The following is a 24771-nucleotide window of genomic DNA, read 5'->3' as shown; positions in this document are numbered from 1 at the left end:
CCTGGAGGAAGAAATGGCAACCGACTCCAGCATCCTTGCCTGGGAGATCCCATGGACAGACGAGCCTGGCCGGCTACAATTCAAAGGGTCACAAAGAGTCGGGCATGACTGTGCAACTGAGCATGCACGCAATGAGTGAAAAAGAGGATTCATAAGGTGCTAGGTAAAGGCAGGGTTGTGTCCGAAGAAAGGCCATACTTAAACAAATTCCTCCTCTCCCTTTCAAAAATTCTACTTAATTAAAAAACGGAGTATAGGCAGAGTGTACACTTCTTATGTTAAGCATCTCTAGTGATCTGAAGCTCAGTCATATGGAAACTTTGACAAAAGTGTCCTTTAATCTCAGATGTATTTCGCGGCAGTGGAAGGATCTCGTTTGGGTGACAAGGTGAGTTCCTTTCAAAGACAAGTCTGGAGAGTGGATTGAAACAAAGCCTGGATGAGATGCTAGACACGAGAAAGGGGGACTGGCCCCTCAGCGCCTCACACCATGACAGTTACACGTTCAGGCATGAAAACTGGGCCATCATTCTTGCCACGCTAATCAGACAACGAAATGAGATATGCAAATATTTTTCAAAAGTCAACTCACGACAACATTCTCATCAGGCAAAAAGTTAATAAAGAAAATAGGACCCCGTAGAGTCAACCCGGGGCCAGGGCCTATCATTCTGACTGCCTGACCTACGATACCCCTGGGAACAAATGTCAAGTTCAAGTCTAGGGCTGTCCCTGGGGACAGAACCCTGGGGACAGATGGGATCCAAGGCTCAGAATGGCCTCGGTTCAAAGGTCAGAGGTTGCCCATGCAAGAGGCAGGGAAGTCACCAGCAATCTAAGATGCTGCACTTGGAGGCCCCATGTCTAGTACATTCTCCAGGGGCAGCCTCAAAACCAAGCCACTGGGGCATCCCTGCTGGCGTCGTGGGTGGGGGGTATGGACTGCGTCCCTGGTCAGAGAACTAAGACCCCACACACTGCAGAGCACCTGAGCATGTGTGCTGTGACTACTGAGCCCGTGCACTCTAGAGCCCAAGCTCGGCAACCAGAAGAGCCACCGCGGCGAGAGGCCCACACACGGCAACTAGGGAGCAGCCCTCACAGCAGTGACGGCCCAGCCAGCCAAAACTAGATAAAAGAAAGAAAGGAAATAGCCTTTGGCAAGAGGAGTCCAGGGGGGCCCCGCTGGGGTGAGGTGGCACAACACTGCCCCACTCCCCATGAATGTTTGCCTTTACCAAGCTGCTTCACTTCCCAGCCTCTGTCTTCTCATCTGTAAAATGGGCATCACCGCAAAGCTGCCATGCACACTGGGTGAGAGAAGGCACTCTGAGCGTCACACAGCTGGCCCACTACGGGCATTCAGCACGTGCCAGTGCCCCCTTCCTGGCTCCTGGAGCCTGAGAACATGAAGATGCTTGTGATGGGCGGGGGAGGTCACAGGGCTGGGCCAGTTCACAGGTATTTATTGAGGGCCTGCTAACAGGGCAGCAGCTGGTGCTGCGTGAAGCCCCCGCCCTCCAGGAGCTCACAGTCTAAAGGGCAATCAGAGAAGAGACAACAGTTTGCCGGGAGCCAGCACAGGAGATCCCACCCATGACAAGGTCATGCGGAGAGACCTGACGGGGCAAGGCAAGTCAGGTCTCAAGGGGTCCTCTGTCTGAGCACCTACCCTGAAAACAAAATCTGTCTGTTTACTGTCCGCTATACTATACTCTTCTGACATTACAGGGGGCTATCCCCAACCACTTTTCTCTGGAAAAAGCTAACTTAGAGCTCCAATTGGTCTCCTGCATATGAAAGGAATGTCTCAGCTCAGATCCCTCTGATGGCTCTCTAACTTGCCTGACAGGTTCCCCCAGACTTTTACAACTACGCATGTGATTGTTTGCAGCCCCTCAACCCCGAGAGGCACGAAGCTTAAAACGTCTTAAAGATATAGAGCCTCTAAGAGCTAAGAATTATATCAGTGTAGGTTTTCACTGTTGAGTTAATGACTGCCGCCAGGCCTCCATATCCTTTATCTTTTAGGCACTTGGGAGGATATTAATCAATGTAATCAGGATGCAGAAATAGGAATATAGTAGTTTTGATGTTAGCAATACTAGACTTTTGAGTTAATGAATTTTCTCTTTGTTATAAATCACTGTAGTCCTCTTTCCTTGTTATAAATTGTTGTGTCCTTGCTATGTAAGAATGTAACCTTAATTAGTACTTCCTGAGAGTGGCACCAGACTTTAGTAAGAACAACACTTTTAGGGCAAGTAAGTTTTCTGGTTGACAGACCCTCATCAGAAAAGGGCCATAAAATGCTAATAGGCCTCCTGGCCAGAAGATGATGTAAATCACCTAAGACCTGTGTTTACAGCTAAGTATGCAAAGAGAAAGCCTGGTCTCGATAAGGGTCTGGGCTGCTGACCCTGCATGACTTTGTATTATCCATTGATATCTATGTACAACTAAGAGTATAAAAGCTTTTCCTGGAAAATAAAGGATGGACCAGTTTCTCAGGCCAATTCCTGGAAAGACTGGTTCCCCCGTGTCTTCTTTTCTTTCTTACTCTATTTTCTGGCTGATTCCCGTCTGAGGCATAGAGGCTAGCCGTGTCTACTTATTTGCCCGGGCTTCTAAGACCTACGCGAGAGGGAACCCAAGACGAGGCACCCTCCACTATTCAAGCAGGCACCTGTGGCCTTACGTAGATGGTGCAAGTCCCTTGTCTCAGGGCTTTAGTGGCTTTCTATGCAAACAAAGGAATGCAGCCTCTCTCCTCCTCTAAATTTCCCACTACACTATTCTTTCCTAATCTCTCTTTATATCCCTAAATCTATATATCTCTCTTGCCATGCCGTCCCCGCTTCGAATTACCCTGGATCCAACCGGGGCTGGTCTCCAACAACAGTTAACACCAGGGCTGAGATAAACCAGGTGCTGCACAAGCTCTATACCCAGAGAGGCAGCTACAAGGGCCTGAGGTCTCCTAGAGACCTAAAAGAGCAGGTGAGCAGGAACGGGAGAGCCTGGGAGGGTCAAGGGCACAGAAACAGTTTGTGCAGACCCGGGAGGCGGCGGCAGGTCGACTGCTGGACACTGAGATCAGTTTCTCTCCCTCAGAAAGAGTTCCCTAAACCCAGCCCCTCTGCAGTCTGGGGCCAGGGCTGCTCTCCAAGCTTTAAACCTATCACACGACCGCCCTTAGAAACCATCCTCAGACCTGTGGTCATACACCCAGAACAGCACCACCGTCACACCGACAGTGTGCGGTCAGCCCCATGAGCCTCACCTGTGAGCAATCTGCAAGGGTGAGCTAGGGAGCGAATGAGCAGTCTCTGCATGGATACATGCGTGCCTGGGCTGCAGGCAGCCTGGAGGGCAGGTCCCACAGTCATACAACAAAGATCGGGTCCACACACAAGAAACGGAGAATGTCCACTTTTGCTGCTCTAAGACGCAGATCAGAGTTCCCGTATCCACAATACAGCTAAATACAGCATCTGATCTCCACAGAGCTGTCATTTGGACTGATTCATTCTGCACTAAAGACACCTTCCCTTCGCCACGATATTCGTCCATCCATCCATCCACCAAGTGCTTAACCAAGTCCAAAGCAGACAAGAGTGAGCACTAAGACATAGGTCCTAATCAATCTCTGGAGGCTGACACTCCCAATGACCAGCCTGAAACTTTGAGGACCCTGGACAAGACCTACTTGCCCACTTCATGGCAAATAGAAGGGGAAGAAGTGGAAGCAGTGACCGTTGGCTCCAAAGTCACTGCAGACAGTGACTGCAGACGTGAAATTAAAAGACACTTGCTCCTTGGAAGGAAAGCTGTGACAAACCTAGACAGCATATTAAAAAGCAGAGACATTCTTTTGCCATCAAAGGTCCATATAGCCTAAGCTAATGTTTTTCCAGTAGTCCTGTATGGATGTGAGATTTGGACCATAAAGAAGGCTGAGCGCTGAAGAACTGATGCTTTCAAATTGTGGTGCTGGAAAAGACTCTTGAGAGTCCCTCAGACTGCAAAGAGATCAAACTAGTCAATGCTAAAGGAAATCAATCCTGAATATTTGTTAGAAGGACTGATGATGAAGCTGAAGCTTCAATACTTTGGCCATCTGAAGAAAGAGACAACTCACTGGAAAAGACCCTGATGCTGGGAATGGTTGAAGGGACAAGGAGAAAGGGGTAGCAGAGGGTGAGATGGTTAGATAGCATCACTGACTCAGCGGACAGGAATCTGAGCAAACTCCTGGAGACAGTGAAGGACAGAGGAGTCCTGCGGTGCATTCCATGGGACTGCAGAGAGTCGGGCATGCTGAGCAACCGAACAGCAGCAACAAAAGGAAGTGTGAACACCTTCGGCTGGCTCAGCTTCACTGTGGTAGACAGGGACACTCAGAACGCATCCTGCTGGACTGAGCTCAGAGGTGAACACACTCAGTGAGTGAAGGCACATGGTAAACAGACCTTCTCCCCATCAAAGGATATTTAGTGTGAAGTCTGGAGCGGCCCATCTCCCCTCCCTGCTCCTGCTCCCCGTACACAACTGCTCAGAATGACAGTGACACAGAGCCACCAGGCCAAGACGGCAGTGCCCCTTGACAAAGTCAGGTCCCAGCTCGCAACAGGGAAGGGAGCCTGAACTCTGGCCCCACGGCTGACCACTCAGCATCTGCCAAACCCCAGTTTGGGAGGACTCTCCATGTTCTTCGATGTAGACAGTGAATTGCTTTGCATCTTTGGTTTGGTTTACCAAAGCAAACATAACTGTGAGCCAAAGTGGTCCAAAGATGACGGGGAGCACAGCCTAAGCTGAACTCAAAGGACCTCTTGCTTGAGGATGACTAAGCAACCCAGCGTGAGTCAGGGCTGGACTCCAGCACCAGACTGCTGCAGCGGGGGACCCAGAAAACTCCAGACAAGCTGTCACCTCTTTCTGCATCCCAGTTTTCCCAACTGGAAAACGGGGATCACAACAGTATCCATATTACAGGACTGCTGCTTCAATTTAACAAACAAACAATGATGGGGCTTCCCTGGTGGCTCAGAGGCAAAGTTTCTACCTGCCAATGCAGGAGACATGGGTTCGATCCCTGGTCAGGGTAAATCCCACACACTGCAGGGACAGCTAAGCCCATACACCAGAACTACTGAGCCTGCGGCCTGGCGCCTGGGAGCCGCAACTACTGAGCCCGAACATTCTAGAGCCTGTGCTCAGCAACAAAAGGATCCCTAGAGAGTGGCCTGCCCATGCTCTCCACAATTAGAGGAAAGCCCTCTCAGTAATGAAGACCCAACACAGCCATATAAATACGGAAATAAAGCTATTAACAAAAAAAAGACATATAAAAGGCTCAGAATATGTCCTTCAAACAGGGAGGCACTGGATGGATTCCTCAGCTGGGACAAGGGAATGAGTGATGACACCTGGTGGGAGGGAAAGGGATGCAGTCCTGAACCAGCGCCTGTGCTACAGGGGGCATCAAGTTTCAGGTGGAAAATTTCCTAAGGACAGCAAACCATCCATCCATCATCCACGTCTGACCTTCCAGGTGGCACCGACAGTACTCCCCGGAGGCAGACAACAGGGCTTCCGTGGAGAGATGGGGCTCCCTGCAGCCGCGGCCCTAGGTGAACAGGCTGCTGCAGAAACCGAGGCAGGCAAGCCCCTCCCAAGCAGGACCCAGGCCCAAGCTGGGATCGGTCTGCACTGACAACAGCATCCCTCGTTCCCTCACAACTCCCACGGCCACGCCCAGGGTTTGAGGAGCCTGGGGCTTCCCACAAGGCTGACTCAGCCTCTGGTGACTTAGTTGAAGGGAGCCCTGTTCCTTGAAGGCTTCCCCCGTGGCTCAGTGGTAAAGAATCCAGCTGCAGTGCAGAAGAGGCGTGTTGGATCCCTACTCAGGAAGATCCCCTGGAGGAGGAAGTGGCAACCCCCTCCAATATTCTCGCCTAGAAAATCCCATGGACAGAGGAGCCTGGTGGGCCACAGTCCATGCGGTTGCAAGAGCTGGACACGACTGAGTGACTAAACCACTATACACACATAGTTTTACATATATATTACACACACACACACACACACACATAACGGCAACTAACACTGTAAACAAACACTGCAAACCAACTGCACTTCAATCTTTAAAAATAAATTTCTTAAAAAAGATAATCCACATCCTATTTACAGTCTTGATGTTGAGTCCAACGATTATTAGGCTGATGAATTCCAATTCTCCTTATAGTGACCACTTTGTAAAAAAAAAAAAAAAAAAAAGCAACATTCACAACTGATAGGAAGCTAAACTAATGAGAACAAAAAGTCCCGGCCAATTCTTAAATAGGGAAGTAAACAAAATGCAAAGGGGAGACATCTGCAAATCATTATTGGTATCTGTCGTCCTCTGGTGGTCGGCCTTAAGAAGTGTCCACGTCAGAAAATCCTGGAAACTGTATTTTACAGATAGTCCCTCTACCCATCATTCAGGCCAAAGCTCTCATCCCATGGGACTTCCCCAGCATTCGAGCACGTCCTGCTACTCTGCTCCCCACGCCACGTGTGTATGTGAAGCGTGAGGATGCTAAAGAAAGGATAACTCCAACCCGTGTAGAACAAGATGAGCTTACGACCCTGCTCCCTCGGGACACATAACACGCATCTGAAAGGCAGACAGCTGGCACGGAGGCGCCCTGTCTTCACTGCTCCAGCACCACTCTCTGTGTGAAGAGATGACTGGACCTCCCTGGTGGCCCAGGGGCTAGGACTCCACACTCCCAGTGAAGGGGGCCCAGGTTTGACCCCTGGTCAGGGAGCCAGAGGGACTTCCCAAGTGGCTCAGCAGTAAAGAACTCAACTGCAATGCAGGAGATTTGGGTTCGATCCCTGGGTTGGGAAGATCCCCTGGAGAAGGAAATGGCAACTCACTCCAGCATTCTTGCCTGGAGAATCCCATGGACAGAGGAGCCTGGTGGGCTGCAGTCTGTGGGGTCACAGCTGAGCATGCACACAGGGAGCTAGATACCATGAGCTGCAACTAAGACCCAGAACAGCCAAATAAATTTGTTTTTAAGTGCCAAGAGAATAAACATCCAGCAACCTCGGTTTACCAGTTCCAACAGAACACACATTTGTGGGTAGCACACATCTTCAAAACATTACTCCAGGGAACCCATTTCCTCCTCTCTATTTCACCCTCTTTATGCCACACGTTTGAAGGGGCAGAGGTCTCACCATGCTCATTATCACAGTGTTTCCACCTCCTTCCAAACCTATTCATTTCAGTCCCCACCCTGAAGCTCTTAGACTCACACAGCTCTACAGAGATGCCCCGTATTCTAGCCTACTGCTGGAAGAGAGCTGGCTCTGCAGTAGGCTGTATGCTTCTGGCCTCTCCCGACACACCCGTGCCTGGGGAGGTTTTTCTAATATGTGATGTTGATTCAGTGAGCGGCTGCTTTTCTCGAGAATATCCCGCAGCTCCCATTAACTACTAAATCACAGGGGAACTGATCATCACTGTGTTCAGAGTCTCTGTCATAGAATGGGTGAGTTGGCGGATGATGGATGAGCGGATGTTCATGAGTGCTAAGGCACTTCAGTCGTGTCCGCCTCTTTGTGACCCCGTGGACTGTAGCCCACCAGGCTCCTCTGTCCATGGGATTCTCCAGGTAAGAATGCTGGAGTGGCTTGCCATGCCCTCCTCTAGGGGATCTTTCCGACCTGGGGATTAAACACGCGTCTCGCGTCTCCTGCGCTGCAGGTGGGTTCCTTCCCACTAGCACCTCCTTTCTTCCTTCTTTCTCCCTCTCCCCCTTCCTTCCACCCACGCGTGTGCTCATACACATACCTATCCACCAACACGCTCATGCACTCACCTGTCCATTCATCTGTCTGTCTGTTCATCCCTCCATCCCCCCACCCACCCATCCACGCATCCATCCCTCCATCCATCCATCCTCCCACCCACCCACTGATTTACCTCCCACCTTTTCACTCATCTGGGCTTTCCAGGTGGTGGCATTAAACAGACAAAAATCTGATAGCTTCATAGTGCTAAGCATAAGTGTTAGTCACTCAGTCGTGTCTGACTCTTTGCAACCCCACGAACTATAGCCCACCAGGCTCCTCTGTCCATGGGGATTCTCCAGCAAGCATACTCCAGCCACACCCTCCCCTAGGGGATTTTCCTGACCCACGGACTGAACCCAGGTCTCCTGCATTGCAGGCGGATTCTTTACCATCTGAGTAGTAGCCACAGAAATTAAAATTACAAATATAAGAGGACTGAGTGAGCTTCACCACAGGGGAGGGAGTCACAACATCTGGTTCGAGGTCAACAGAGCAGATAAGGATGTCAGTTACACTCTGAAATGAGCTCCCCAGCCCTGGCCCATGACTGAGGCATATAAGCATGGCACTACAGGGCTGGATGCAGGAACCAGACACGGGGGAAGAGAACTCTGATGTCGGGGATATTTCTGGGGATGGCTTCCCTGGTAGCTCAGCTGCTAAAGAATCCACCTGCAATGCAGGAGACCCCAGTTCGATTCCTGGGTTGGAAAGATAACCTGGAGAAGGATAGGCTACCCATTCCAGTATTCTTGGGCTTCCCTGGTGGCTCAGATGGTAAAGAATCTGCCTGCAATGTGGGAGACCTGGCTTCAATCCCTAGGTTGGGAAGACTCCCCTGGAGGAGGACATGGCACCTCACTCCGGTATTCTTGCCTGAAGTATCCCCATGGACAGAGGAGCCTGGCGGGCTGCAGTCCATGGGGTCACAGAGAGTTGGACACGACTGAGCACAGACATCAGAACCTGGGGGGAGTGAACACCCCAAGGCCAGACCAGAGAGCAGCAGGAGCCAAAAGCCTGCTCACCCAAGTGACGGCACCACCTCACCCTCATGGATCAACAGCCGCCTCCATCCCAGGAGACTCAACGGCCCCCAGCCTCCTCCTCTTTGCTGTTCCAATCCCCCATGAACCATCAGAAGGTCTTGGAAAGGTCGTTTGAGGACACAGGGTCCCAGACTCCCGTCAGTAGAGGAGAGGGGCTCTTGGAAAGGCTTCCCTGGTGGCCCCGTGATACAAGCCAAAGGAGACCAGGCAGGAGACGCACGTTCAGTCCCGGGGCCGGAAGACCCCCTGGAGAAGGACACGGCAGCCCAGTCCAGCATCCCTGCCTGGGAAACCCCCGGGGCCGGAAGACCCCCTGGAGAAGGACACGGCAGCCCACTCCAGCATTCCTGCCTGGGGAACCCCAGGGACAGCGGAGCCCGGTGGGCTACGTCCATGAGGCTGCAAAAAGCTGGACGTGACTAGCAGACTAAACGACAACAACTCCCTGAACAAGAACCACCACAATCAAAGGCAGCGTAGTGGATGCCCACCTCAGACAGATTCCTTTACCTCCTCAGTTTCCCCATATGTAACATGAGGAGATGGCTGGAGCCCTCTCAGAGTTGTTTGAGGAGAAATGAGTTAAGCCCTGTGAAGTATGTATCATGGACATGGCTTATAGGAAGCAAGGGGTTTGGGGGGCATTGCTTTTGTAATTTGGCTGTACCAGGTCCTAGCTATGGCACGTGGGATCTTTGATCTCCACTGCAGCATGCGAACTCTTAGTCATGTGAGATCTAGTTCCCCGACCAGAGATCAAACCCAGGCCCCTGCACTGGGAGCTCAGAGACCTAGCCACTGGACCACCAGAGAGGTTCCAACACCCGTCTGTTCTGGGCAGCCACTCTCCAAGTGTGGCTCTGGACCAGTCACCGCAGCATCACCTGGGGCCTTGGTGGAAAGGCAGATTCTCGGGCCCCATCTGCTGCAGCACCAGGAACCCTGAGGGTGGGCCCCAGCTGCAGAGTAGCACCTACTTAAAGGATGAGGGAGACTCTTCTGAAAGTGGGGACCAGCTTGTCTTATGCTAAAATATTGTTGTTGTTGCCAAGACTGACTATTCACAACCCCACAGACTGCAGCACAACAGGCTTCCCTGTCCCTCTCCCAGAGTTTGCCCAAGTTCATGCCCATTGCATCAGGGATGCTATCCAACCACCTCATCCTAAAATGCTAAAATACTACTTCCCTGCAAAATCAACCCAAAACTCTGAGCTCGATCTCACGTGTGTTTCTCACTCCTCCTCTGCCTCCCAACTCACAGTGACTTTCCCTAGATTCCTTCCTCCTTCAGAAAAGGCTCCCCAGCATCCCCCTCTACTTCAGCTGCAGAATTCAATCCATGTGCCCTCCGCAATCCCTGCCAAATGTCTTAGCCTCCTTTCCTCTAGTCCCTGCTAATAATTTAATCGGACATGGCATCTGGGGGCACAAATGACAGCATGGCTATTGCAGCAAGTCTTTAAGAGACGATCCGAAAGGACTGAGAAATGACGAAAATGAGAGACACCACGGGAGGGGGAACAAAGACACCTGGGCAGAGTTTTAAAGCAGCAGGCACGCCCGGCCTCGAGCAAACGGGGCGCTGCGGCGACAGTTTTCTAACACAGGTGGAATGAGCGTCGGAGAGAGTGGCCCATTCTCTGCTCATCAGCAAGTGCAGGGCAAGCAGGACCGTCTGAGGTTTCCCCTGAGATAGCATCTGCCCCGTGGCCGAGCCGTGAGGGAGGAGGAGCTGCCAAGAGAGGCAAGGTCATTCTCATCCAAGAGGCTCGCGATGAGATCGCAATGGCCCGGGTCCGTCAGGGACAACACACCGGCAGCATCTGGACCCCTCGGGGCGGAGCCCATCCAGCTCTGCAACGGGCCTCCGCTCACCTGGAAAACCTGCCTCCCGCACAGAGCAGGTGCCGGCTCATCACCGCTGCGGCACATCACTCACACACACGTCCTCACTCAGGCTGCAGTATGATCAGAAGGCCCATTTTACAGATGGAGAAAGTGAGGCTTAAAGAGGGCTACCAGGACTTCCCTGGCGGCTCAGAGGTTAAGAATCCACCTGCCAGTACAAGAGACTCAGGTTCGACCCCTGGTCTGGGAAGATCCCACGTGCCAAGGAGCAGCTAAGCCCGTGCCCCACCACTCCATGACATGTGAGATCTTCCCAGCCAGCGCGCTGGAGCCAAGGAGCCTACTCAGGCCACTGCTGAGCCCAAGCGCTGCAATGGCTGATACCTGCTCGCCTAGAGCCGATGCTCAGAAACAAGAGAAGCCACTGCAATGAAAACCCCATACATTGAAACTAGAGAAAGCCTATATGCAGCAACAAAGACCCGGTGCAGTCAAAAATAACAAATACATCAAAATTAATTTAAAAACTTTTAAAGTTGATTCTCTCCCAAAAGCACCCCTCCAGTGCCCCATCTCCACCACCCTATGCCAGCCACCCTGGGAGTCCACCACTGGCCTGGGTGAGCTGACCGGCCCCTGGCAGTACAGACATCCTTCCCACGGTATCGCCCGCTCCAGCACGGGGCTTCCAGAGCACCTTTACAGCCACGAGCCAGTGTGCGGCTTTAATATTCAGCAGCACGCCCCTCCGAGGGGCCCAGAGGCTACTGCGATCGAGGAGCTCTCGTGCAGCCACAGCGGCCGTCACAGCACCAGGGAGCCCTGAGCAGACTTCTGCCCCGTCTTCTGTACAGTGCAATTCTAGGTGCATCTGCTTTCTCAGCTTTTGCCTTCTGGAGTCTGAGAAGTGGCTGAAATGGTGTCTATCCCAGACGCGGGAGAAGTATTTATTTATTTGTATCTGACAGCACGGGCTCTCAGTTGCTATGTGCAGGCTTTCTCTCGCGGCAGTGACTGGTGGCTCCTCTCCAGCTGTGGTGCTCTCCCTGCAGCGGCTCCTCTCGGTGCGGGGCACAGGCTCCGGGCGCAGGGGCTTCAGCAGCCGTGGCTCCCAGGCTCTAGAGCACAGGCTCAATCATTGTGGCACCGGGCTTAGCTGCCCCGAGGCATGTGGGAGCTTTCCGGAGCAGGGATCCAACTCACGTCTCCTGCACGGGCAGGCTGATTCTTCGCCGCTGGCCCACCAGGAGAGGTACCCGGTTGGCCGAAGGGCCTTTCAGGTATTTGTGTAACATCGTACAGAATGAACTTCTTGGCCAGCCCAATTTTCCCTCTGCGCTTTGCTGCTGGACCTGCGCCTTGGAGTCACTCCTGGGCCCACATCCTGAGGTTCTCCTGGAGCCTCACCAACTCAGCTGGTTCAGCTGAGACCTGCAGGGCCACTCCAGACCTGGGTCTTCAGAAACATGCACCTCACCCACTTTAAAGAGCCAGCGAGAATAAGCATAGAGGCAACACCCACAAGCAGGCCGGCAGTCTCCAGCTCAGGACTGATGTCACAGCTGCACCCACAGTGGGGAAGAGCACCACGGGGGCAGAGCATGGGCAGGCGGGCTTGTGAGCCACACAGACCCAGCAGAAGGGAGGAAGGGAAGGTTTTCCTGCTATTCCTGACACCAGGCCTGGGGTCAAGTGAACGGAACTTATCCCTTCTCAGTGGAGAAGCCGAGTACCAGCCACACGTGGATATTCACTGGTATCTCAATGCTCCGTCCAGCTTCCCCCTGCTCAGTGGAGCCTGAGAGAGGAAAGAAACGGGAAGGAACCAGAGAGCAGGCAGTGCTGCACTCTGAAGAGGAGGCAGCTTGGGGAGCGCTCTCTCCTGGCTGCTGTTTCCAAGTCAGAGTGGAGCAGGGGTGGGGCAAGGGGGGGTGGGATTGGCTCCTGGAGGTCTGACCTCACGGTCCTGCCTGTGACAGTGAGGGTCACATGCCAAACAGGCGTGCGCACTCAACACTCCCCGATGGACTCAGCCACGACACGCAGGCTGTTATCCACTAGTCAGCTCTTAGCTGCTTTTCTAGAAGATGTGCTCCTTCCGAAGGACCTGTTCTCCAGGCACCCACCTTCAGTGGCCTGTTGCTGTAAGGACCGGGCTCTACCCACTGTGGGTTCTTAATTACATGTGTGCATGTAATCCACAGCACACACGCAGATGTAGAGGGATGGTGAAAAGGCTGCAGAAAGTTCTCTGTGTAGAGCTTACTGGCACACACCAGCATTTAACCAGCAACCCAAGCCACCTTGCGCCCACTGTGGCTCAAGAAGCTCAGCTCCTGACATTGTTACCCAGCTCTGGATCACGTGGAGAGCAAACACTGAGAGAAACTAGTCAGTTACCTTCATAGAGCCCATGGCTTGGAAAGTCACAGCGAGTCTGGAAGGGGTCAGCGCCGCCAGCATCGCATTGAATCTCGCACTCTTGTCCTTAATGGGGGAGTGGTACTGCCCATCTGGAGCCACGGAACCGAACCTGCAGTGGGGCAGGGGGGTGGAAAAGAGAGGTGGGGTGAGCGTACGAGGACATCGTGCCTGGAAATGAAGGCAGGTGGCTCCCACAGGCACACACAGGGAAGTCACACAGGGCTCCCCATCCTGGAACCTCCCTCCCAAGACAGCAGAGTACGGGGCAGGACAAGTGCCTCCCCAGGAGATGCTGAGAGAGGCTAAGTCACAGAAAGTAAGAGCCGACACCCTGCCACTACCATTCTGCGACTCAGTGGTGGCCCCAGACAAAGAAAGGCATGAGGACTGCCACCATTAACCCAACTCTGGAGCCTGGTAGTCAATCCACAATTTTGTTGTTGAGATATAAATCAATACACCATAAACGTCATCCTTTTAAGCTGTTCAACGGTCTTTAGTATATTCACAAAGTTGTACAACCATGACTACTATCCGGTTCCTAAACACTTCATCACCCCAAAAGAAACCCCATGCCATTAGCATTCACATCCCAGATTCCCTACCCTTTCGGGCCTGGCAGCTATTCACCTATCTCCGAACTCTCTGGATCTAACTCCGGACATTTTCCGTAAGCAGTGTCACGCACAGTGTGCCCCTCGCGCTGGGTCCTCACTGCTGCGCGCAGGCCTCCTCCAGCTGCGGCGGGTGGGGCCCCTCTCTGGCTGTGGTGCACAGGCCTCTCTGCAGGGGCTTCCCTGCTTGCAGAGCACAGGGCCGAGACCGAGGGCTCAGTAGCTGCGGCACATGGGCTCCGCTGCCCCGTGGCAGGTGGGATCTTCCCGGACCAAGGATCGAACCTGTGTCCCCGGAATTGGCAGCCAGATTCTTTACCACTGGGCTACCGGGAAGTCTAACTTTAAACTTCTGAAGAGCTGACAAGCTCTTTCCCCAGTTGACACCACCAGTTTACATCCCCCCCAGCAACACATGAGGGCTCAAATTTCTCTAAGTCTTTGCCAACACTTGTTATCATCTGTCTCTTTTATTATAGCCATGAAGTGAGTACAAACTGGTACTTCATTGTGGGTTTTTAACTGGCATTTCCTTACTGACATTGACATTGAACATCGTTACATGTGCTTATTAGCCATCTTCTGTATCTTCTTTGGATAAATGTCTGTTCCCATTTTTGCCCATTTTTTTGTTGGGTCATTTGTCTTTTTACAGTTGAGCTGTAATATGGTTCCTTTTATAGTCTGGATATTAGGCTCTTATACATGATTCTTATATATTTTCTCCCATTCTGTGGATGTCTTTTCACTTTCTTCATATCCTCCTTTGCTGCAGAAGGTTTTCAAATTTGGATGAAGCCCAGGTTATCTATTTTTGCTTTGGTGCTCTGTGCTTTTGCGGTCACATCTCATAAATCATTGCCTAAATAAGGTCACAAAGATTTACGCCTGTGTTTTCTCCTATGAGTTTTATAGTTTTAGCTCTTATATTTAGAGCTGTGATCCATCTTCTGTTAATTTTTGTACATCATATGTGGTAAAGGTCCAAGTTCATATATTTGCATATGGATATCCAGATGTTCTAGCACCATTTGTTGAGAAGACCTTTCTTTCCCCATTAAATTATCTTGTCACCCTTTTGCTGAATATCAACCGACCATAAATACTAGAATTCATCTCTAGATCCTCTATTCTATTCCATTCTCCATACGCCTAGCCTTATGCCCATACCACAGCGACCTAGTAACTGTAGGTTTGTAGTAATTTTTCAGATCAGGAAGCTGAGTCCTCCCACTTTGTCTTTCATTATCAGGAGTATTTCGGCTACTCTGAGTGTCTTGCATTTCCATCTGAATTTTAGGACCAGCTTCTCAATTCCTCCAAAAAAAGGCAGCTGAAATTTTGATAAGGATTTCACTGAATCTGTACATCTATTTACAAACCCATTTTTGATCAAGTGATAAACCAACACCCACAAGTGTGTTGCCTCTGCTGTTTCGTAGTATTTGGGGGGCTATACCAAGGCAGTAGCTTCCAATCAAATCTTATCAAAGAATGTTCTATACACTCTCATACCTTCTACAGACCTTGGAGCCCTCTATCGTTATTCTTTCTGATTGAATCTGACTTTCTAATCTGCATTGGATAAATGCTAAACCAGTTGGTTGAAGCTCTGATAGAGGACTGTCCAATCCACTAAGATCCCATTTGGGTGAGTAAGAGACAGGGCACATCTATAGCTTGTCTTCCCTCTCCCCCATCTCTGAGAGTCGAGCGATGCTGGTAAGGGACGGGAAACGAGCAGGGAAGGCTGCTGGTCCCCAGACCTGCTGGCATGGGCACTGGTTGTTCCTGAGGAGGCCTGGGGGCTTCATCACCTACTAGGATACCTACAACATGCTCCTGCTGTTTACATTGTGTGTGTGTGTGCTTAGTCACTCAGTCATGTCCATCTCTTTGTGACCCCATGGACTGTGTCCCGCCAGGCTCCTCTGTCCCTGGGATTCTCCAGGCAAGAATACTGGAGTGGGTTGCCATTTCTTCCCCCAGGGTATACTCTTCACCCAGGGATTGAATCGGGTCATCTGCGTTGCAGGCAGATTCTTTACTGTCTGAGATACAAGGGAAACCCCTGTTTCGATTTTATTCTCCTACCAATTCACAAGGGGAAGAAAGTTAACAAACAGAATTTGGTTCATTTTAAGTTTGTTTCGCCCATTATTTTATTTAAACTTTTTATATCTATGACATATATTTGCTGGCAAGAACTTGAAGGCAACAGAAAAGAGTAAAATGTTCAAGGAAAATCTATAGGAAAGCAGGGAGCAAGACTGATGGCTTGCCTTTTCACAGATTTAAATATCGCTGCAGTTCAGCATTTTTACTGGATGCATGGAAAGATGCTGAGAAAAGTAAAAGTGATTGGTGTCTCTTAGCCTGCATTCAGCATTGTGAACGCCTGGGCTCCGCACCTGGAATGCACCTGTGGAAGCACATTCTCCTCACTGGAAGGCACCCTGAGCTCACTGAGGGATGCTGGGAACTGACACTAAACACGTGCGACATTGGGCTTCCCTGGTGGCGCAGTGGTAAAAAAATCTGCCTGCCAAGCAGGAGATGTGAGTTCAATCCCTGGGTCAAGAAGATGCCCTGGAGAAGGAAATGGCAACCCACTCCAGTATTCTTGTGTGGAAAATCCCATCGGCAGAGGATCCTGACAGGCTACAGTTCATGGGGTTGCAAAAGAGCTGGATACAACTTAGCAACTAAACAACAACCACCTATGACATTATTCACCCCATCAGTTCAGTTCAGTCGCTCAGTCATGTCCAACTCTTTGTGACCCCATGAACCATAGCACGCCAGACCTCCCTGTCCATCACCAGCTCCTGGAGTTTACCCTAACTCATGTCTACTGAGTCGGTGATGCCATCCAACCATTTCATCCTCTGTCGTCCCTTCTCCTCCTGCCCTCAATCTTTCCCAGCATCAGGGTCTTTTCCAATTAGTCAGCTCTTTGCATCAGGTGGCCAAAGTATTAGAGTTTCAGCTTCAACATCAGTCCCTCCAATGAACACCCAGGACTGATCTCCTTTAGGATGGACTGGTTGGATCTCCTTGCAGTCCAAGGGACTCTCAAGAGTCTTCTCCAACACCACAGTTCAAAAGCATCAATTCTGTGGCGCTCAACTTTCTTTATAGTCCAACTCTCACATCCATACACGACCACTGGAAAAACCATAGCCTTGACTAGACGGACCTTTGTTGACAAAGTAATGTTTCTGCTTTTGAATATGCTGTCTAGGTTGGTCATAAATATCCTTCCAAGGAGTAAGCATCTTTTAATTTCATGGCTGCAGTCACCATCTGCAGTGATTTGGGGGCCCCCCAAAATAAAGTCTGACACTATTTCCACTGCTTCCCCATCTATTTGCCATGAAGTGATGGGACCAGATGCCATGATCTTAGTTTTCTGAATGTTGCCTTTAAGCCAACTTTTTCACTCTCCTCTTTCACTTTCATCAAGAGGCTCTTTAGTTCTTCTTCACTTTCTGCCATAAGGGTGGTGTCATCTGCATATCTGAGGTTATTGGTATTTCTCCCAGCAATCTTGATTCCAGCTTGTGCTTCTTCCAGCCCAGCATTTCTCATGATGTACTCTGCATATAAGTTAAATAAGCAGGGTGACAATATACAGCCTTGATGTACTCCTTTTCCTATTTGGAACCAGCCTATTGTTCCATGTCCAGGTCTAACTGTTGCTTCCTGACCTGCATATAGTTTTCTCAAGAGGCAGGTCAGGTGGTCCGGTATTCCCATCTCTTTCAGAATTTTCCACAGTACTAGTTATAATAGCCTCCAAAGTTGAAAGAGGGTACCTTATCTCCTGCCATCCACAAAGGAGGCAATAACACTGTTTTATGATAACCAAAAAAAAAAATTAAGGGAAATAACCTAAATACCCAACAGTAAGGGACTGATTATATAACTTACAGATAATTTATTTAACAGCTTATGATGGCAATATTAAAAATGGTAATGCCTATGTGTATTTCAGGCTTCCCTGCTGGCTCAGACAGCAAAGAATCTGTCCACAATGCAGGAGACCCAGGTTCAATCCCTGGGTCAGGAAGATCCCCTGAAGAAGCAAATGGCAACCCACTCCAGTATCCTTGCCTGGAGAATTCCATGGACAGAGGAGCCTGACAGGCTACAGTCTATGGGGGTCTCAAAGAATCAGACACAACTGAGCAACTAACATTTTCTATGTGTTTTTATTGTTGCATAGAAACTTTGGACATATTTTGTTAAACAGAAACCACAAGTTATTTAAAAAAAAACAGAATTTCTAAGTGGATCTCATTCAGTAAAAATCAAACATCTCTCTCTCTCTTTAATATCTACTCAGAGAAAAGTCTAAAATGTTAAACAGAAAAGTGTAATAAACATTGTGGCTAGATGATCAAACCAGTCCATCCTAAAGGAAATCAACTCTGAATATTCACCGGAAGGACGGATACTGAAGCTGAAGCTCCAATACTTTGGCCACCTGATGCGAAGAGCTGACTCATTGGAAAAGACCCTGATGCTGGGAAAGACTGAGGACAGGAGGAAAAGGGGACGACAGAGGATGAAATGGTTGGATGGCATCATTGACTCAATGGACATGAGTTTGAGCAAACTCTCAGAGATAGTGAAGGAGGGTAAACCTGGTGTCCTGTAGTCCACGGGGCTGCAAAGAGTTGGACACAACTTAGCGACTGAACAACAACAACAAAGGTGATAGTATTGGGGATAATTTTAAATTTTCTTTTATTTGTTTATCCACCTTTTCTGATTAGTAAAACTGTGAAAGTGGTTATAAGGAGACAGCTGGACGTAAAGCCCATGAGACCTAGGAACCAGGCCTGGGAGGCAGAGAGCTCATAGCTACAGCAAGTCTGAGTTAAGGAGGCAGCTACTCACTTATCCAGCAGGTTCTCCCTTGGTATCCGAACATTGTCAAATCTCAGGATCCCGTTATCCACACCATGTAGACCTAGAGAGAACAGACAGGAAATGGAGCTACAGGTGGGACAAGCTTATGAGCATGAGAAACACTGCCCCATGGGACCTCCCTGGTGGTGCAGTGGCTGAGCCTGCACTGCCAGTGCAGGAGGCTCGGGTCTGATCCCTGGCCCGAGAACTAGACCCGGCATGCCACAGCTAAGGGTTTGCATGTTGCTGGTGCTATTCAGTCATGAAGTTGTGTCCGGCTCTTTGCAACCCCATGGGCTGCAGCACGCCAGGCTTCCCTGTCCTCCACTGTCTCCTGCAGTTTGCTCAAGTAGAGTCTGTATGCTACAGTCAAAAGATCCCACATGCTGTAACTAAGACCTGCTGCAGCCAAATATATAAACACATTTCTAAAAAAATATACACCAAGACAGTTTTAAAAACAGTTATACCATCGCTGCCACTTTCTAGATTGGACATCACTGAAACGCAAAGCCCTTCTTTCACTTCCAGAATCGTGGCTGCTTTCTTATCTGGGGTGAAGATGCTGTCTGCTTGTTTCCACGCAGCGTGGTGCCTGTTTCTCCAGCTGCCTCCTCACTAATGAGCATGGAGGAAGTGCTGGACCTTCTAGGGCTCAGCTGGGGCTACAGCTGTCTGCCTGGGCAGTTGCTAAGGCTGCAGAGGGGAGAATTCTAGGCAGCCGAGAGAATATCTGACTGAACATACAGAAGCAGCAAAGCTCATTCAGCCCCGCCAGTGACCCCAAACTCAATTTCTCCTCCTTCCCAATGCTTCCTCCTCAGAACACAGGATGAATTTGCAATGCTACTGCTGCTGCTAAGTCGCTTCAGTCATCTCCAACTCTGTGCAACCCCATAGACAGAAACCAGCCAGGCTCCCCTGTCCCTGGGATTTTCCAGGCAAGAACACTGGAGTAGGTTGCCATTGCCTTCTCCAATGCATGAAAGTGAAAAGTCAAAGTGAAGTCGCTCAGTCGTGTCTGACTCCTAGCAACCTCATGGACTGCAGCCTACCAGGCTCCTTCATCCATGGGATTTTCCAGACAAGAGTACTGGAGTGGGGTGCCATTGCTGCAAAGGCCTAAAAGACACTGGCAAACGGCCAGAGGGTCAGCAGCAGGTGGGTAGAGTGGCCCCTTCAAGACCAGTCTCTTCTGCCTTCACTGCTTTGATGAGTTAGGCTAGACTCAGCTGGGGAAAAGTGGAAACAGTGACAGATTTTATTTTCTGGGGCTCCAAAATCACTGCAGATGCAGCCATGAAATTAAGAGATGCTTGCTCCTTGGAAGAAAAGCTATGATAAATCTAGACAGTATGTTAAAAAGTAGAGACATCACTTTGCCAACAAAGGTCCCTGTAGAGTCAAAGCTATGGTTTTTCCAGTAGTCATGAACAGATGTCAAAGCTGGACCATAAAGATGGCTAAGTGCTGAAAAACTGATGCATTTGAATTGAAGTGCTTGAGAAGATTCCTGAGAGTCCCAAGGACAGCAAGGAGATCAAAACAGTCAATCCTGAAGGAAATCAACCCTGAATATTCACTGAAAGGACTGATGCTGAAGCTGAAGCTCCAGTACTTTGACCACCTGATGGGAAGCGCGGATTCTTTGGAAAAGATGCTGTGCTGGGAAAGACTGAGGGCAGGCAGAGAAGGGGGTGACAGAGGATGAGGTAGCTGGATGGCATCACCAATTCAATGGGCAGGAGTGGGAGTAAACTGCAGGAGATAGTGAAGGACAGGGAAGCCTGGCGTGCTACAGTTCACGGGTTCACAGAGTCGAACTTGACTTACAGACTGAACACCGACAGCTGGCAGGGTGGGGTGGGGAGGAGGCAAAAGCGCAGAGGAGGGTGCAAGAAGGTCCACCTGCGAACTCACCTTCTTTATGCATCATATCAACAACCGTCACTCCTGGGTACAAGCTTCCATTTTCATCTCGGACAGGGACGATGAAGCAGTGGGGCCCTAAGGACGGTGGAAAGACACTTACTAAAGTCTCTAAAGATATGAGCAAGGCTTTCCTAATTTCCAGTGTGCAATTATGTTGATTCTGAAATTCATTCTGTTGTGTGACTGTGCACTGCCCATAATAGTGTATAAGGTTGAATGTAATGATGAATTGTCTCATCATGTATATTTAGGAGACCAAGTGCTCAATTTTTTAAAAGACAAATAACTCAATTTCTTATGTAGCTGTGCCACACTGCATGCGGGATCTTAGCACCCCGATCTGCAGTGGAAGCACAGAGTCTTAACCACTGGACTGACAGGGGAAAGTTCCAGTGTGAATTTTTTACAAGATAAAAACACCCCTTTGGAAGGGGAAGGATTCTGTGTAAAGCACTCATGGGAGAATAGTACTAATAAAGAGAAACAGCCTAGGCTTCTGTGTTGGTGACAAACCTTGAGATCTTCCGTTTATGATGAGCTGGGCAAAGACTGCTGCGTAATTCCCATACATCGCATTTCCAATGTACATCTTCTCAGCATTTTTACATGGTGTGTCAATGACAAATTCCTGCACAGAAATACCAAAGCAACAGAGTTTTCTTCCTTATGATTCTTTTCAACCCCTGGGCTCAGCGCGATGAACACCGTGAAACAGATTCACGCTGCATAGCTGCGCCCACTTAGGCGACCTCACAGAAAAGGCGTAGATGACCCAAAGTCGTTTAGTCCACCCTCACATTCCTTCCCTTCTTGCTGGCCGCTCTTCTTTGTAAGGTTGGGCTGGCACGTATCGCATTCGTCCGAGCCTGTGGCTTAAACATATGAACCCTTCTTCAGTGAGCTTCTTTCTCTCTAGGCTACTCCACACTGAGGTTTTGACTTTTAAATAATCCAGCACCCAACCCCCTAAGAGCCCTGGTGATCTGTATTCAGCTCTCACCACAGCCCTCGCTCCCAAACACTCCACCTGCAGGTTTCACAAGAAACGATAGAGTACCCAACGATCTGGGGCCCAGTTCGATGAGTCCATGTCTGTGTATTTCGTTTTGTCTACGTGACATTGTCCCTCCTGGACCAATGATGTGGTTCCTCAGGTCCTCCACTGATCGCTGGGCCTCAGACATTCCTGTATCTAAGGTGTGAGTCCATTGTTTGAACAGCAGCTCTCTAACCAAAGGTTAAACGTGTAGGTGCACGCGTGCTGAGTCGCTTCAGTCATGTCCAACTCTTTGCAACCCTACGGACTTAGCCCGCCAGTCTCCTCTGTCCATGGGATTCTCCAGGCCAGGATGCTGGAGTGGGTCCCCATGTCCTCCGCCAGGGCATCCTCCCCACCCAGGCACTGAACCCACGCCCCTCATGTCTCCTCCCTCTTTACCACTAGTGCCACCTGGGAAGCCCTTAAATGTCTACACCTGAACACAAACAAGACTAATGAACAGCCGTGACCTAGTCCCACCATTGCTTAGAATCTCATCCCAGACAATTCTGATTTTTATAAAAAGAAAGATCTCATTTAAGCCTTGGGATAACTGTTTCAAAATCTCTCTCCATTTTCTTGATCAATGAATATGATAATGAAAGTTTCCCTCAAAAGCTCATGTGAATAAGCCCTTAAAAGGGTGTGTCAACAATTCTCCATCTTATCAGGGAATGAATCTTAGAACACACCATCTATCTTGTCTCCAAAATATGACCTAGGATTCCAGCTCAAAACAGTCTGAAGTTAACACCGGTCAGGAAAAAGCAGGGGGAAAATAATTAGCTTTTTGTTTTCAGTCTCTGCTCAAAACTCTGCCTCCTTTTTCCTCCTCTCCAGGAACCAGAACAGGATCACCATGGAAACACCTCTCTTCCCTTCTTGGTCCTCTCTCATGCAGCTTGCTACCTGGGATACCCTTTAGCCTCTTGTTAAGGAGAGAGACCATAACTGCCAACTCTGGATACTGGGTACCTGGAACAGGTCAAAGAATCCAGGGAGTGGGGGGAAGGAAAGGGGAAGCCAGGGCGGGGCGTGATGGCAAAAAAACAGAACCTCAAATTTAATCGAAGCTGACAATTATCAAAGACGTGGCTGAACCAAACCAACAAGCTATTGATCATGTAAAGATCATCTCAGATTTCAGATTTTCAAGTATATGGCCTCTACTTTCCCTCTGGCCAAGAAATACAGTCTTGGAGCCCAAGAAAACATTCTCTGACACATGTGCACACAGGGACACTTTTAACAGAGGCAAGGGCTTTTCAGAAACATAAATGGATGAGCTGATCATTTTTAAGTCTCTGGAGGCTGCTGCCCTTGTCTTATCGGGCCAGCCAGGAACTTTTTAAAGAAAGGAGTTTTTATGAGGCTGGTGGGTGCAGTAACAAACAACACGTGGTGAGGGAATGCATTAAATAGCACCCCACGAGTGGGAAGGGAAGTAGCAGAGAAAGGCTAACCTGGCAGAAACGATCTGGTCCTGTAGGGAGGAGACAGGAGGCCATTCGTCCCCATCAACATTTGATCCTCTCTGGGAAAGGAGTTTTGTCACTTCTGGCAAAAACACTTGATTGGGAAAGTCTGCCTCAGCCAAAGCGCTGGCGTTTAAAGCTGGATCTAAATAACGCACACCATGTGTGTTGGTTCCCATTATAATTAGTCGTTGAAGACCAACAAAACAGTCCTGTAAACACTCATAGAGATGGCTTTGGCCAGAGAGCTCTTAAAGTCTCATTTATTTTTGTGATTTTGCATAAAGTGTAACTCTCTCTTACCTCAAAACCCTCCATGCCGCTACTCAACCTACCATCCAAAAATAAAAATAAAACAGCCAACCCACAGGAACGAATAACAAAAAGATTGAAGAGATTTAAAACTGCTCCAGAGGGAGAGAGAGCTCATTTGATATGCTCTCACATTTGAAAAGGGAAATGAAGGGGAAAACACAGAAACCAATGGAGGGGAAAGCCATTCTCAGCTAAGCCAGCCCTCACTGGCCTGAGCCTATGATAGGCTTATTCCCTCCCTCACTCCCCCAGGAGGCAGCAAGTTCACCAGAGTCTTATCATTATGATTTCAACTTTGCAACTCCCCTGCAGAGAGCAGCAGCTGCCGAAGCACACCAGGTAGCTGAATAATTTATGCTGTTTGGGGAAAACAGGACCAACACAGGGAAATCATTTTTGTGCAAAAAAATAATAATTATAAGAAGAAAACAAATAAGAATTGTGGCTGGGTTTTTTTTCCCTTAAAGGACAGCAAGGTGACCTCAATACTACAGTTTTGGGAGAAAAAACTGGGGCAGGCAGAACCCCATGATGTTTGGTCAATGTGCGTGCCATCTCTGACAGGAAAGCTAAACTCTTAAGGGCAATCTCCTTGAACCTGAGATTCACTTGTTAACTTCATAGCCACAGTTCCTCCGCCTGAAAAATAAGGACAAAAATATGTTCCTATAAGATTATAGAACATTTAACACAATGTTGCACGGCAGAGTGCTTGGCCTGGTGCCTAGCACACACGCAGCAGCTTGACCATTACATCTATGGGACTGCCGCTGTAGGAGAATGTGCCTGAGTGCTAAACCACTTTAGTCATACACAACTCTTTTCGACCCTATGGATCATAGTCCTGTCAGGCGAGTCCATGGGGATTCTCCAGGCAAGAATACTGGAGTGGGTTGCCATGCCCTCCTCCAGGGGATCTTCCCAACCCAGGGGTCAAACCCACGTTTCTTATGTCTCCTGCATTGGCAGACAAGTTCTTTACCACTAGCCCCACCTGGGGAGCAGATGACTGTGGTAGTATACTATACAGAGAGAACTTGAGGCAGAGCCTGGCACAGAGCAAGCATTCAATAGGCGACAGTCCTTATTCTGGCCCTTATTGTGACCTTAGACATCACCAGCTGCTGCAGAGAACTAGCATTGGGGCAGGAGACGGGGCAGGACATCCTCTCACACAACCCTCACCTGCATCTGTCATTCTGAATGTTGACCGCCTCCAGCTAGCGTCCTGGGGTCAGAAAAGCCTAGGAACAGAACTCCAGATTCCAAAGGACAACAGCCACAATGAAGAAAAGGCTGAG

At 49.5% G+C, this 24771-nt stretch overlaps 1 protein-coding gene across 1 annotated transcript in view; it reads right to left on the bottom strand.

The window, feature by feature from the left end:
• ACOXL (acyl-CoA oxidase like) overlaps positions 1 to 24771 on the bottom strand; it is a 366969-nt gene that overhangs the window by 285428 nt on the left and 56770 nt on the right. The window contains exons 6-9 of the mRNA XM_069583969.1: positions 21155 to 21269; positions 20630 to 20716; positions 18698 to 18770; positions 13155 to 13287 (exon numbers count right to left, since the gene is read on the bottom strand). Of these exons, the coding sequence (XP_069440070.1) occupies positions 13155 to 13287; positions 18698 to 18770; positions 20630 to 20716; positions 21155 to 21269 (408 nt within the window). The remainder of the gene's footprint in view (positions 1 to 13154; positions 13288 to 18697; positions 18771 to 20629; positions 20717 to 21154; positions 21270 to 24771) is intronic.

The sequence above is a fragment of the Ovis canadensis genome, chromosome 3 (assembly GCF_042477335.2).
Source record: "Ovis canadensis isolate MfBH-ARS-UI-01 breed Bighorn chromosome 3, ARS-UI_OviCan_v2, whole genome shotgun sequence".
NCBI classification, from domain to species: domain Eukaryota; kingdom Metazoa; phylum Chordata; class Mammalia; order Artiodactyla; family Bovidae; genus Ovis; species Ovis canadensis.
The sequence above is the reverse complement of the archived record's forward strand: the minus strand, read 5'-3'. Positions and strand labels throughout refer to the sequence as shown.